We start from the raw sequence: 15,855 nt of genomic DNA, 5'->3' as shown, positions 1-15,855 counted from the left end.
TATGCGTTGTAAGGAGTAGAGAAGAATCTTAGAAGAGAGACTCGGGCAGAAGATTCTGCTGTAATAGAAGCTGCATATAGTCAGCTAATTTGTGCCCAGAATAATTTATCATCTAAAGAGTAATAACCCACACTTTGGGCCAGTATGAGCCAAGTGACTTCTGATGAAAACCCTCAGAATTCTGTAACACCTTCCTGTCAGGTGGCTCTTGGGAATGAAGGTGCCCAGGGCCATTCGAGATACATGCGTGACGGCATTTCCAAGAAGGAGAGTTACTGGTCTATAAGAATGTGGACTAAGTTATATTATTTGATTTGTCGTAGCCTGGTGGCAGTAAAACCTGGAAGACCCAGAAACTCCAAAGCTTTGTCCTGTTAGGTGCTATGTAGTCACATAGTAAATTCCCTTAAAAGCTCACAGTTTAAAAGACCATCCATAACAAGCAAATGAGGATAATACATAGAATGGGAAGGACAAGGTGTAGATAAGAAATTTACAGGATGTAATTTTCAGTCAGTAGTCAGATCTTGTTCTTAATTCTAGCTCTCTCATTTGATCATAGGAATGGCAGGCAGGAATTACGTATTTTGTATCACAGTTTATTCATATCAGATGAGACTAAGCCCTTATCTCAAAGGTGTTATGCTCTAGATTGATAGTTTTGATTGTTCCATGGAAGATGCTATAGGAATGTGGAGACTTACTGAAATTAGAAAGTGCTTTAACAAAGGCAAGAAGGCTTGTGTAAATAAGTAATCAATGAAGAATGAACTGTATCTCCATTCCTTGTCCTTCAGGTACTTGGTGCAACTACGTGAAGGAGAACTGACTTTGTATTGCATAGGTCTGGGAGGAGAGAACAAGAATGAAGACCCTGTAACAAACACAATTAATTTGTCAGGTGGTAATGTGAGTGTCAGCAAGGAGAATGGATGTGGTACCTTTTCAGTCCAGACCAAAGAACACAATTATTTGTAAGTATAGTTGGTAATTAATAACTTGTTAAAGCAGAACAACTGAAAACAAGGTCATGCAACAGAGAATCTCAGTGTCAGCAGTGGAGAAACTAGGCTAYCAAAATTAGACAACCCCTCCCATTGCTGTGCTCTGGCTTGCTGGCAGAACAAGCAGATTCATTTTAAGGCAGAATCAAAAGTACCATGATACGGAATTGAGAAGGTACATTGAAATACTACCCACAAAAACTGCCTAGTGCTCACATCAGAAGGCAGTGGAAAGATGCATCATTCAGCTTGATAAGGCTGATATGTGAGCAATTTCTGACTAGTTTGTTTACTAAAMGTAGTAAGACTTTGTTCACCTTTCTCTAAGGTGGAGAAGAGGAATTATGAGGTAGCTGCACCTCAAAGTCAATATATGGCAAAACTTCAGCTCTCTGAYCTTAGACATCCAAACAATTAACTTGTGTCTGAAAAGGTCAGAGTCACCAGCACTAGGCTCCTTTGACAGCTAAAGCGTTTGAACATTATTCTGCTTAAATAAGAAATATTTGTAGCTGTATTAGTCAGCATGTTATTTACACTTCCTTGTGTTTATATATGACATTCTTAAATTTCAGGTTTCGAATACCCTTTACTGTCCAAAATAACAGGACAGAGGATGTTAGCAAGCTCCAGAATGAATGGGTGTCTCTTATAGAAAAGTACTGTCAGCTGTGGAATGGTGTTTCACTGCCTCRGGAAGCATCTCAGGAATGCATCGCCTCTGAAGCTGATTATGAGGAAGTTAGTGTATCCCGGAATAAACAGCCAGAGGATGCACTCCACATTAGYGTGAGCTCTGCAGCAGCCAGTCCAAAGAAGTCGTCTGCCCCACAGACGAAGCCTGCAGAAGAGGAAGTAGTGCCAGTGTCACCATCTCTTCCACTTTCCATAAGCAAGGCAGAGGTGCCACCAGCCCCACCTGCTTTCCCGCAGCCCTGCAGCCTCTCTCCATTGACAAAGAGAACCAAAGCCTTTCACTGGGATGTTGTTCCTTGGGATAAGGTGAGGATGAAACTGATGGTAGCTATTAAAGAGAAGAAAAAAAAATCCTAACGTGAATTAACTTATAGTTATCATAAAAGTACAATTGTGTCACAGAACAAACTGGATGCTCTTCTGTATGTTAGGATGAAAAAAGATTCTATTCTGTTGGTCTTTGTTTACCCTGTTGCACTTGTATTTTTAGATTCAAAAATCCATCTGGGGATCATGTGACCCAGACAAGAAAAAAATAGATGTATCTAGACTCTGTGATCAGTTCCAGATCCAGGACATGACAGTATTTTCTGGCAATGAATCTTCAGTGAATCAGCAAATCATGTTGGATCAAAAAGTTGCACATAACTTCAGTAAGTTATTAATAAAAACTGTGTGCTCCTATCTGAAAATGGAGGTGTGTACTGTATGCATTTTGTGTTTGTAATTTCTGCCATTTCTTTATGAAGGAAGTAAACTCATGTCTAAATGATCTTTCACTGCCTATCTACTTATTTATAAAAAATAGACCTCATCGTTCATTTGCTTTAAATATGAATCTTAATGATGTAAAGAGTAGAAGCATCAAGATGAGAGCAGTGTTTTTAGAGTAGTATTTTATAATCAATAGTAACAGGATGAAATAAAAAAGGGAAGGAAAAATGTAGGCTGAATATCTGGAAAAAGTTTCCAAAAAATGTAGTCCATTAAACGACAGAAGACAATCTCAAGGAAAATTGTTTTAAACTTAATGCTTTAGATACAAAATCTAGACAAGGTGAGTAAGTGCTATGGAATGATGGTCTATCATGAGGCTTAACTCATTTCATTAAGACTACAAACTTTACTTTCAAAAATGATAAAACAAACTCACTAGCTGTTTGCAGACCATCCTGTTGCACAGCAAAGTTCTCTTCTCCTGGTATAAAATGCATGATTATSTTCTCAAGCTGTTATCTTAGGGCAGGCATAAAGCCTGTGAAACTGATGTTAAGACTGATTTCAAAGGCTTTTCAGCCTTTGAGGGCTGGCCAGGTGATTTAAATAAACAGAAACCAGTTCAGAAGGTAGCCCTCTCCTATACTGAGTTTAAGAATATTCATGTAGGTGGAAGTGGCTTGGTGGGATGCCTACAAACCAGGTTCCAGGAACTCCGCTGGTCTATCTCTAGACAGGCTCAAATAGCTCAGACTGTAAATTTCTGTCTTGAATGAGTGATCATGAAACACATCCTTCCTTCTCATGTCGTGGGTATGATTCTGCCCAAGGGCTAACCTACATCAGTCTTTCACAGCTAATGAAACAGCTCAACATATAGTCCTAACCTTACTGATAAATCGGTATGAAGGTCTTTCAGTTACCCTAATGAGAAGTGATAGATATTAAAGGAACAAGAGTAATTGTTCTTCAAAGGCTACTCTGCTTTCTGTTATGATCAGAGATGCTAAAAGATTCTATAACCTACCACCATTTTAAGAAAATATTACCTGTGTAAAGAATTTGGGACAGGTAAGTTTTTTGAAGTTTGAACAATTTCATCTTTATGACTATTGATAAGAAAGAATACACTTTGGAGATCTTGTAAAGTTTTAATTGGCAACTGTAAATGGAAATAATTTGGTGGAATTATTGCATCCATGGACTAACAGTTTGAGGAGTTAAAAGGAAGTAATTGATACAAAACTACTGTCGTAGATAAAGAATCCTGAAATAGCACTTTTATCTGCTACATCATTGCAGTTTCGTTTAGGAAATTTCTTTCTTTTGGTTTGCAAATAGAACCATTCTCCTGTTTGATCCTTTTCACTTACAACTTTTCTCATTGAGACAGTCTACATCCATTTCTTAATCTTATCCTTAAAGTCCCATCAATGAGAGTTTTGGCATATACTTAATGTAATGGACATTACTTAGATCAAAAGCTAATTTCATCCTGAAAATCCTGATTAATCTTCCAGCAAGTGCTGCAAACCACAGTCCTTAAATTAATGAATAAAAAGATGAAGATACAAAATGCCTGTACGTTAAAGTTTCCTGAGAATTTGAGTGGGTTTCAAAACACAAGAGAAAAATGGAAAATGGAAGARAGTTATGAGAACAGGGAAGATATATACACTAAATTCCAGCCCAATGTATGCAAAACCACAAAAAACTCCTAAGTTATTTAGTGCCTTCTTTTAGACAAAGTAATTTTCTGCCATATGGAGAATAATGTTTCAGAGAGACAAGAGAAACACCCTCAGATTATCAAAGAAAAAAAAATTTAGGAGACGGTATAACCTGTATGTTAATCCAAGTATGTGTGATTTATTGGGTGGAAAACCGACTTTGGAGTCAGAATACCAGCTTATGTGACATGACTGATGCTTTTCACTCTTTCTGARCCTCAGTTTCCTGTGTATAAAATCCTTATTTTGCTTAGAAAATACTTTGAAATTCAACATCATAGCACTGTTAAGAAAAAATCAATAAATTGTTAGTAACTGAGTAGGGGGTAAATGTATTTTACTTATGAAGAAAAAATTGCAGATAGTTTTTTTGGAATGAAAGAAACTTTGGAATGGAGACCTGAACTCACCTGTTTCTAGAGATAGGTAAATACTATAGAAGAATAGTGGACTTTTATTTGAATTAAGGATACATCACTGTATTCATCCAGCTTTTCATGAGTGTTCTGGAAAATAAATTCAACAAACACAGTGAATTATGAATTTATAGAGGTGATTGGAAAACTAATTCTGGATCTRTGCCACAAGTATTTTCATCAGCAACCCAGTTCTAGAATATGTGTAACCAAGTCAAGGAGCTGAAAAAAACCTCTGTGACCTTTGTCTAATCAACAGAGAACATTTTGAATTTCACTTGTAAAATATTTGTGGCTCATTACTTTTATAAAGTCTGAAGACCAGGAATTATTCAACGGTTAATTTCAAACACAGAAAATGATTAAGAAAATCTTAAATGCTTTGAGGACTGTTTGTGAAAGTGAAGTAGCTAAATTTTAAAATCAACGTTTTATTATGAATTAATCACTCTGTTACATACAGACAGATTCCCAGCTGAAAAAATATATGGTTTGAAAGGTGTAAGGTATAAGGCATAAAATGCATAAGAAAGAAAATGATTCTACCATGCTTAGCACTAAAGCTGGATCTTACAACAGAAGTAAAGGAGTGGCAAGTCTGTAAGAGAAGGAATAAATGAAATACACTCCACYGGCCAACAATCTCCTGAGAGCCATTATTATATGACCTAGGCCACAGCAAGTTTCTATTACCTGAAAAATGCTGGACTGTTTTAGAATTGGAGAAATAAAGGATAAATGATACAAATCCTTCCTGATATCTCCTTCCCAGTCCTTTTGTGCTGCTCGGAAGAGTTCTGCCAGTGCAGACTCGAGGGCAATTTAATGCTACACTGAGAAGCACGTTAAATTTTCTCACTTTCTCTGTTGATCCCTTGTGTTCACTTCCTTGTGTTTTCCTTTTCACTCCYTTGTCCTTTGGTAATGATGACAGAGACAGGTTAAAGAATAACTGGCATGACAAAGTGGTCCTTTTTTTTTGGAGCAACAGCCTTCCTCATGGATCTTTGCCTGCTTGGGAAACAGAGAGCTTATTTCCATGTCCCTTGCATACTGTGTGATATGACCCAACCCCATGTCTGCGCAGAAGTGTTAAAACATTACAAAATGTACACAACGTTCATCACATTTTAGAATGCCAGGAAGGAGTATCTGTCAATGAGGTCTGCAAGGGAGAGTATTAAAATATACTCTTTGGGCAGTGTGGAAGAAATGAGCATTTCTGTTTCCTAGGTTGCCTTCATTTGGGATTGATTTGGGATTTTGTTGCCAGGACTCTTAACTACTTTCTTTTCAAGACTAGAAAAGAAGCAAAAGAAGTAAACAAAATCAAAACAAATGGAGTATTTAATTTCTTTAACCTTCAAAGTATTATAATATACAAATACATGGCAATTTTATTCAGAAAAATTAAAATTTACTTTCACTACTGAGCTGAGTACAAGAGAAATATATAATAGAAAATATTTAATACCTTCCTATAACAGTATATTGATAGTTTTGTCATAAGCATTGAATATGTTTTGACAGAAACATATTTTTGCTTGACTGATGCTTTATGTATTTAAAGGAAATACGAAGACTGAGCTTTCACTTTAGCATTAGTAGCTACTAAGTGAAAAATTTTATCTGGGAAGCAAATATAAAATGTTTTGATGTWTTTCCTCCCCCTGAGCATTTTCCTTCAAGTAATCTAAGAATCATTTTCCCCTAGACATTTTTCTTAAAAGTTTCCGAATAAAACCAAGCCAGCTGAAAGAAAAATTATACATTATACATGAAGAGAATGGTGGACTTACAGATGAGCAGATTACAGCACTAAGAAGGTAATCTTTGGGGTTCAATTGTTTATTTATGATAATTGTACCTTTTGGAAAAAGCATATTTTTCTGCCAATAATGGGAAATTCAGGAAAGATACTACTATGACATTGAACCTCTCCTGACTGTAAATAAAAAGTTAGGATTGTACACGGAAATCTCAGGCCTCACAACTAAGATTGTACAGTGTTCCCCAGAATGTCATTCTCCCCCGTGTTGTTTAGGAAATGACAGCAAGCCTGACATGATTTTGTGAACAGCTTACAAGGAGCAGAGTTAATAAAAGAATCGATTGTGGTAGTGAGCAGCTGTAACTTAATGGGAACGCTTCACAGCCTTACCTTCTATCACGGGGTCACAAATCAAAGAAGCGTAAGAAATTTGGTTCCCTGTTTAAGTATTCATTTGGAAAGGGGAAAACAAATTGCTTTGGATTGGGAAAGGATATTAAGAATATCAGTATTTCTTAGTGGCAGAGATTTGGGGCTCAAAGCAGAATGCAAATTTTTGTATCTTTAAAAAAAATGAATTATTATATTGAGAGGAATAGATTTTGGGAGTGCAAGCAAACTATTGGCATGTAAAATTTGTAGGAAATGGATTGTATCGTTTTGAATAGTTTATGACCCAGGAAGGGAGCAGGTCCTAAATTAGTGTCCATTATACAGCCAAGTCTCCATTCAAGGCATATGACACCTGCACCATTTTATTAAATACATTCATATGAAAATTTGATGTGAAACTGCTTCTTGCTTCAAAATGAGAAAATATTAGAGTGTTTTGCTAAAAGGAGGCTGGAAAAAGATGAAGCTGGTGAAGAAAGTCGGAAAGTAACCAATCTATTTTGCCACCAATATGCCTACTTCCTGTGGCATGAAAGTAATCCTGGCTAAATCCTAATCCTTATCTCTACATCAACAATAATGTTTAAATCCATGCAGTTATGTCTACACTTAGAAGGTGATGAGAACAGGAAAAACAGTTGAGTAACATATATGGAATTAATGTCATTATACGAGATGGCTTGTACAGAGCTTGCTTGAACTATGAAATGACATAGAAAAGCTTGTGAATATTTAAAATTTTTAAGGGTACCGAAGTTCTGAAGGAAGTTTCCATGCAGCCTGAGGGGCTTTGTCATTTATAGTGACACCAGCAACACAGCAGATTGTGAGCTGGTGAAAGGTGTAYAGCTCCGAATTGCCATACATGAAACAATAAACAGTACGAAATCCCAATGCATGGAATAGAATGATTGTTTTACACTAAAACAATGCTCATGAAAGAGGACATTTAATTTTATTTACTGTTTTACAGATATATGCCAACACCGAAAGATGTAGAAAGGTACCAGTCCTTCAGGGGGTCTYCTTCAGAGCTGCACATAGTTGATCAGTTTATGTTAGAGGTAAGAAGGAACAGCCATTAAAACACACCACGCTAAATTTCTAGATAAAACTGCTATGAGAAGGAGTTGTTTGGAACTTAAATTTCCAATCTCACCCAAAAGCAGTGTAAGAGGGTTTAGCTGATGAGGGGATACACAAAAATTGTGGAGAGAGTTTTTATCCCTTTGCATTTCTGAGTAGCACTCCCTCCCATTCCTTGAAACTAGAAACTGCTTTATTCTGAGCTAGATTTCCAAAAGCTTAAAGTGTAAAATTGTGTGTATTTAACTATTCTTGTTCACAAGAAACATTGTTTTAAATAGCATCTGTCCCTATGTTCATACACAGCGAGTTCTTGAATTTACATATGGAAAGCAAGTATGTTTCTGACATGTGATTTCTGTATTTGCCATCATACATCTTCCGACTTAAGGCCTAGAGTAAGATTAATAAGTACAGAAATTAGGAAAACTATGCTACAATTGAATTTCTCAATATATTATGAGAGATACATGCATGTTTGAGTTGAAACGTGGGTTTGGATTCCTTTTCTGTTCTGTTCTATGCAGATGTGTAAAATCCCACATTTAGGCCAGAGGTTGGATCTCCTACTTACCATACGAGAACTCCCTGTGAGCATAAAAGATTTAGAGCCTGTAAGTAATGTGCCTATTTAATTGTTTGCTTGTAATAAGAATCTATTGGTTGGATATCAGAGAGGCAAATGAACTCAATGCAGATTTCAAACTGTGTGGAGATTTTTTTTCTACAAGGAAACAGTTCATAAGCCATAATGTGCACAATTTATGCTGTAATAATCTAGGCAGCCTAATGTGTAAAATATCATTTTCCTGCACTGCTCAAAAGCAAATTAAAAAATTTAAAAAGTCWCTGTAGCTTCTGGCTTTGATAGCCAAAGAGTTGTAAGTAACATGCAGCTAAATTGTATTTGCAGTGTAATACAGACCACCTGCTGGTGCATTTGGAGTGCCTTTGGGAATCCAAAATTTGGGGTCATTTGGTAATGCAAATGCCTTCTACAGAAAGCAGGACCTGAGAAGCACATGGAACTGAGCTCAGATCGATCCGTGTGACCCTTTCTCTGGGGACGTTAAAGAATACAGGGTTTTTTTGAGACATTAGCTGGCAGAACTGCTTTTACTTTATTGTATTTTGCTAACGAGACTATTCTACAGTAAAAGTTCAAAACAGAACACAGTAAGAAATGAGGACTTTACAGGGCTCTTATATGCATGTAYGTATACGTGTATGCATTTAATATCATTCGTATTTCACTAAGGTTGAAGGAACAGTTGCTGATGGATCTGGTAATGCAATAAATACCCACAAAGGAGTGGGAAAAAGACAGGAAAAGATATTCAGATTTTCATGTGGAGTTGTTAGCTTTTCCCATTCTTTGGTAAGTGATAAGATAGAGGGGAATTTGACCATTAAAATTTGATCCCTTATGTGGGAAGATTTTTGCCCCACAAGCTGAAGGAACCATCCAAAGTCATGGATAGTTAGAGCGAGTTTATTGGACCAGCMTCTCACAGAAAATTACTGCTTCCAAAAGACTGAAACAGGCTGCCTATCCTAAAGATTACATCATTAAACTGAAATGTTGTAAAATTGAGTTCAAGCTGAGTTCTGCCTAGTTCAGAATGGCCTGAGAAGGAGGGTAGGGTGGGAGGGGAAAAAATTAACAGTGTTTGAGTTGGAAGGAGCTGGATCTTCCTATTCCAAACTGCTGCCTTTCCTGCCAGGCTTTGTCTATGCTTTGATTCAAAATAACACAATTCTGTTTTTGTCAAAATGTTTCAAAGATTTTACTTTTTTTCTGCATGGAAATGAAAGCACATTTTGAAAGTTGATGCAAGTCAGATTTGTTATCCTTTGTTTGGCTGTGAACAAAACTCGGAAGAGGAACAGATGGAGAACACTGGGGAGATGCACAGATTTCTGACCCTGCCTGGTATAATGTGACACATTTGCTCTCCTCTATTGAAATCAAATATTTGAAAATTTGTAAGCTATAGTATACCAATTGCTTTAAGGGATATTTATTGTTCATTAAACTGTTGATTGGTTCTCTAAGTACTTTATTATTTGTGCACACTACAYGCATATATATATATGTAATGTTTAAACTAGACACCTAAAATTTTATTGGACAGTCTGAATATTAACTTTCAGTATTGTTTGGCCCTGTGATGTGCCATGAATGTTTTAACAAGGTCTTTCAAGACTCCCTCCCATAAGTTTTCTCCTTTCCCTGTTTTTAAATTTTATATGTTGGTGGTTGATCAAGATAGATGTGGCAGTAGAAAAATACACATTTCCTAATTAAAACAAAAACACCTCTTGTATCTATAGACTGATAAAGGAGGTGGCTTCCCTGGGGAAATGGAAATTAAGTTTGATTACAGGAAATTATTCTTACTTGTGGGGAAACTGTACCAAGAATTTTGATAACAGTTTTCTAGCTAGTATAGACAGACGGTAGAGAGGTGAAGGATGGAGAACCTTACACTGCGCTTCAGGCTATGTCTTCCCCTGATGCCTGACATTTGGTGCAATCTGGTGCATTCAAACAGCAAAATATTTTTTATTCAGAAGCATTTTTAAGAGATGAGGTTGAAGTTCTTTTGGCAAAGCTGATTTGGAAGCCAGAAAGGATGTGACCTCCAACTGAGGCAGGGAGGCTGTGCCAACACTAGMTTTATCTTAGTGGCAGAATTTTGACTGGTCTTTGCTGAAAACCCCTGGCCTGTTCTCCAAAGGAAGTTGAACAGTAAGATATTTACTCTCTCTGACTTATTTACTCTAGCTAAAACAATGAGGCTTGGCAAAGGGAAGGTAAAGATGCCATTGCTTAACTCATACTTTCAATCTGAACTGAAAGAAGGTACCCRTATTTCAGCTAATAAACCAGAAAATCCAAGCAAGTAAGCAGCTKCAATCCAGCCAGAAATTTATAGCTGTCTTGGAGTACATTTTAGCCATTGGGAACCTTTTAAATGAAAAGGCTGGAAAAGAGAAGGCTAGAGGATTTCGACTGTCGTCTTTGATGAAAGTGAGTAAATATTTTTCTTGTCATTAAAATCATYGTATTATAATGTATGTTAGCCATTAACATYAAACTAAGTTTTKCCCTCAATGTGGAGAAAGGCAATCATTTTTAATGAATAGCTAACATTTTAACATCTGCTCTTGATTACACTAGAAACAAAGTCTGGTTTAACAACATGTTCTTTAACATGTATTGTAACAAGGTGCATTTCCCCATTTCAGACAAGAACRCTGGGTACATGGGGGCACTGTGGTGTTGAACATGCTGTTTTTCTAATAAGGTAGAATAYGGAAATGCTGATTGCTCTGATATTGAGATCCCACAGCTAGAGAAGACATGAGCAGTGAGCCACTAGCTAGTTTAGTAATTTGCAGCTTTGTGCAGAACGCTGTTATAGGGATCTGGTTTTGTTTCACAGTGGTCAGAGGTTGTGACTATGGCATTTCTTCTGCAAAGGTAGTGGAAGAAAAGGTATGGCACTGGAGCAATTCCTCTTAGCACTTCAGCTTTTTACTTCAGTGCAGAGGTCTTTTATAACAAGTGCTACATATTTTTTTAAGGTAAAGTTTCACTAGTAGAATATAAATAAATGAATAAATTCAAAGAAAGTGAAATTTGCCTGCAGCAGTTTTAACTGGTGAAATGTATGTGAAACTTCTGGAGCAAATGCCCGAGCCTTGGTGGATTGTGGAAGTGGTACTGCACAGAGTATGACTGGAAGCATTGGGCTAGGAGGTTCAAACAGTGGGCTTCATAGCCCTAAAAATGCCTTCTGGGAATCAGGACACCTGTTACACCCTTTAAAGATAAATATTCTGTTCCCTACCCTATTCTTTTCAGTGTAGCTTTGAAGATACAAACTGATGTCAAAAGCAGCAGGATTATGTATGTGCAGAACGGTTAAAATCTGCTGGCCATTCCAGCATTGCTTCAGTCCCACCAGCCCTAGTAGTGGTCCAATGTATGATTGAATAGGAGGAGAAAATGCCTATTCTGACCTTTTCTCTGTCCTGACAGAGATCTGCCCTTCAAAACCCACCGTTTAGCTCTTAGTTCTTGTGTCTTAGCTGACCTAGCACTTGCATGACACGAGGCTGAGTTTTCTATTAGCTTTAAGGTAGTTGCTTTCCCCTCCTCATCAGAACTTGCCATCAGAACATGTTGCCACTGAGCTCAGGGAATTTTTTCTCCCCCTCAACCTACCAGTGACAGAGCATGATCTTCTTATGCTAAAGAAATAAGAAATAGATACTATTTCCTAAGCTGCCTTGAACCTTTAAGGCTACTGTAAAATTATGCTTGGTTTGTAAATAGAAGAGAGAAGGATTTTTTTTTTCTTTTTTTTTTTTAAGATGTCTTTTCCATCTGGAGACTTTAATATATGAGTGAGTGATTTATAATACTAGTGACAATTCTGAGACACAGCTTATATATTTTTTTTTAAATGGCTGTGATATCACATCTATCATAATGAAAAATGTCTACAAAACCATTTTCTGCCAGAGAGCATCTCCCTAGATCCAATTAAGGARCCTTACTATCTACATGAATACAGCATAGTGTTTTAAGTAGAAAGGAGTACGTGACTGTGTTTGGAGATCCAAAATCAGTTGCAATCAATTAGGATACCTTAAGTTAAAAAAGATCCCTGTGAATAAGAAGACACAAAAGAAAAAGAAAGGTCAATGGATATGAAAGTGTAAAGCTGATCTTAATCAAGAGTGTCTGCCAAATGGCAGATTGARAAGGAGAAGTTTAATTCCATTGTGTTTTCTATTCTTGTCAAATTTACCTAGGAGCTATCAACATCCTTGCTTTTTCATATATTTTTTTAAAAGTATAATATCTCAGTCTGTCAATTATTGCTATATTCTATTTGTAGTTGTCTCTGTTGCGGGGTAAGGAGAGAACATTCACCTTGCTTCATGCCCTTGTGGAACAGATCCTCTTACAGGAGCCTGATTTGGCTAAATTTTCTCAAGAGCTGACAGAATTTGAAGCTGTTCCTGACGGTAAGATGATGGAGGGAAAATATCAACAACTAAAAAATAAAATCCCTCAACTCTTTTGTGGAAACTCTCACCTTCACACTGTGTGAATGATATTTATTATCATCTTTTCCCTCTCTGTTCCTTTCCAGCTTCCATGAAAGGACTCAGTGCTGAAGTTGATGGTATGTAAATACGGTTTCTAAATTCAGAGAAAGATTTTCATAGGTTGTGCAGTCATTTGGAACAGGTTTTCATTGCACTTCTGCAGTTTGTAAAGTGAGGTAAAGGTGAAAAAAATATTGAGGTGAAGTGTTTCTATGGTGATATTTAACCTGCCATGTTACTGTGAGGAATTTTTAAAAACAAATATTAAAGTGCTTCCAGATGGTTTAGAAATATCAAAAATATACTGCCCATAGTAAATAGAATTTATCTTAAACTGCAAATGTTAAGCAATACAGGTATTCTGTCAAAGTTACTGCTGGAACAGTCACCAGGTGCAGGCAATACAGCAGAAGAAAACTTAGTACAGTTAAGTAGTGAAGTTCAAGAACTTTGAACCAAACTGATATCCATCTCTAAAAAGGAATACGCTAGTGAAGTCACCAGGAGAGAATAGAATAAGGTTGGTCAAATGTAAGCTATACAATGCAGATGCATTTAGAACTTACCACTGAACAGTTCCAAAGGTGGCCAGAGAAGTCAATGGATTTTAGACTGAGCCTTTCGTGAGCTCATAGAGAASGTACAGAAGTGGATAAGAATGTCTTATATTGTGTTAAAAGTTTACAAAAAATATCTCTTGAAAATGTGGCATGGGCTTTGACTGTAACTATGGACCAATATATCCCATTTCAGCATTTGATAATGTATCAGAACGGCAGTCACTCTCAGCCTTTAGTGTGAAAAGCCCTTGCACTATTTTGCTAATCTTTGGTAGTCAACCAGGCATTTGGCTTGAAGTTGCAGAAGTGTGGTTTTGTTACAACAAGTTCCAATCAACTTTTTAGGAGGCATAAATAACTAAAAATCACTATTTCCCTTCAGCCACTTTTGTTCTTTGGGGAAAATGGTGGTAGCATTTCGAAATCAATGAATATATTTTAAAGCCAGATTTGTAAAGTCATGGCTAAAGTGGTACAACAGATATGATGCCAGAGACTGTTGGGAGCTACCAAAGGAGCTGCATTGTGGGAACTGACGGAGAATGACTGGCCTCTTCCCTCCATGGATTCACGATGGACCGAGTGCAGATCACTCCTTTATCTTTTGAGTCCCAAACTCTTCCCATCCTCCAGGGAAAGGGATGGCATGAATCCTGCAAATTCTCAGCATGTAGATCCAGAGGTACATCAMGGAGCTCATTTCCTGCACGTATTGCATGAGCTTGACGGGAGGAAGGTCCTAGACTGAAACCTYGGTCTGTTCAGGACTGAATGCTTTGATCCACGGATGAATCTGACCTCTTCTCCACTGTTTTATACAGTTAGAGCTCTCRTGGTAGCAGTTTGCTGTAGTGCTGAATGACAAGATTTCCTACCATTACATAGAATAGATTTTTTTTTTTTAACTTTAAAGGAATGGTGAATTTTATGCACAAAAACTTAGGTTAGACAAATGCTACTTAAAATGCTTAAAAGCTAGAAAAAGTCAGATTTATGGCTGCTGCATAACCAGCCTATGGACCTCTTCATTATCCTCCAGTTGCTTGTGATGTGGTCACATACTATTTTTTCCATAATACTCATCCCTCTTCTAGGATTTCTATTTTATAAAGGCAAGTTAATATTCCTRGGTGAACATACTATAGACCTATATTCCTCTAATTTTTCCATTAGACATCTGCAGGTTTTTTTGCACAACTACATGCTGGTTAAATTTCTCACTTTCTTTCCATTTTGTTTTAGTTTTAAAAAAAGAATTGGAAAATGTTACTCAGTGCAGGCGGCTTATCAAACCCAAGACGATCAAGGCAACACCCCAGGAGTCACAGTTCTGCAAGGAACTAAAGGTAACATTATCACAGCCTTATTTTAGGTTGGAGATAAAGATGAGTTATCTAGTTGGTTTGTACTGAATCCTACCCTGACAAGGGACTCAGGAACATTTCAGAAAGAAAGTTACTTGGTAGTGTCTCATATCATAAGATGAAGCATGAGAAGGGATTTGGAGAGTTCCTRTATCTCCTCCTTTTGCTTCCCAGGTAAATGGGCTGGCTTGGATGAGAAACAGATAGCCACACAACCACCCACAATAAACAGTTTGGAACAACAGCAATTTTAGAGCATATATGAATTTTAATAACTTCCTCTGCCCCCAGACAGCAGGGAAAATAGCATAGAGAAACATCATCCAAGAATATGCCTAAACTGTGAGAATAGATTGACCTAMAATGATTCTGCCCATGCTAAAGACAGACTGATGGACACAATGGAAAAATARTGAAACAGGCTGTTGGCAAGCCAGTTCTGGTCAGGAGACAGCAGAGCCAAAGACAAGACTGTGCTCTCAAGAGTGCAGTTACACTGATTCTGGACAGGGCTGCTTCCAGTAAGTGCATTCCCTTCTGCCAGTGTGAGGRTATGTTCACCTCTGCTTTCCTGAATATCTCTGAGCTGTGCTTCATTGGGTGGTGCAGATATCTGCTTAATCAGCATGTTCCCTTCTGCCCTGGAACAGCTCAACAGTATATTTCTTCAATAAATGTTGTTTAAAATTAATATGTTACAAAGGAATTATGATTAAGAAATATTATTTTTAAGCTTCTATGGCCTTGTTTATGACTCTTTCTTAAGAATTAGCAACTGAGAGTGTGTTGTATGCAAGTGGATTAGATTATGCCAAATGCTGATACATGTACTGCTGTGGAAATTAAGACTTTATCATGCTTTTAACTTTGTAAATTTTTGATAGATTTGAGTAGTGTTATTGGATGATACTGTAARAAGCTCTCTAATGTTGATGTTCCTTTTTTATATTTGATGGCATTTGAAATATGTGTACTTGATCCGTGTTTCTGT

General features: G+C 37.1%; 1 protein-coding gene across 1 annotated transcript in view; it reads left to right on the top strand.

Moving 5' to 3' along the window:
• The window catches only part of LOC146590753 (formin-F-like), a 39,585-nt gene that overhangs the window by 21,030 nt on the left and 2,700 nt on the right, over positions 1–15,855 (top strand). Inside the window, exons 6-15 of the mRNA XM_085313887.1 lie at positions 798–974; positions 1,580–2,006; positions 2,191–2,353; positions 6,278–6,389; positions 7,701–7,791; positions 8,341–8,427; positions 10,695–10,847; positions 12,727–12,856; positions 12,985–13,017; positions 14,743–14,846. Coding sequence (XP_085170013.1) covers positions 798–974; positions 1,580–2,006; positions 2,191–2,353; positions 6,278–6,389; positions 7,701–7,791; positions 8,341–8,427; positions 10,695–10,847; positions 12,727–12,856; positions 12,985–13,017; positions 14,743–14,846 — 1,477 coding nt within the window. The remainder of the gene's footprint in view (positions 1–797; positions 975–1,579; positions 2,007–2,190; positions 2,354–6,277; positions 6,390–7,700; positions 7,792–8,340; positions 8,428–10,694; positions 10,848–12,726; positions 12,857–12,984; positions 13,018–14,742; positions 14,847–15,855) is intronic.

Source organism: Rhea americana, unplaced genomic scaffold, assembly GCF_003343005.1.
Source record: "Rhea americana isolate MKP2758 unplaced genomic scaffold, rheAme1 scaffold_4, whole genome shotgun sequence".
NCBI lineage: Eukaryota > Metazoa > Chordata > Aves > Rheiformes > Rheidae > Rhea > Rhea americana.
The sequence above is the reverse complement of the archived record's forward strand: the minus strand, read 5'-3'. Positions and strand labels throughout refer to the sequence as shown.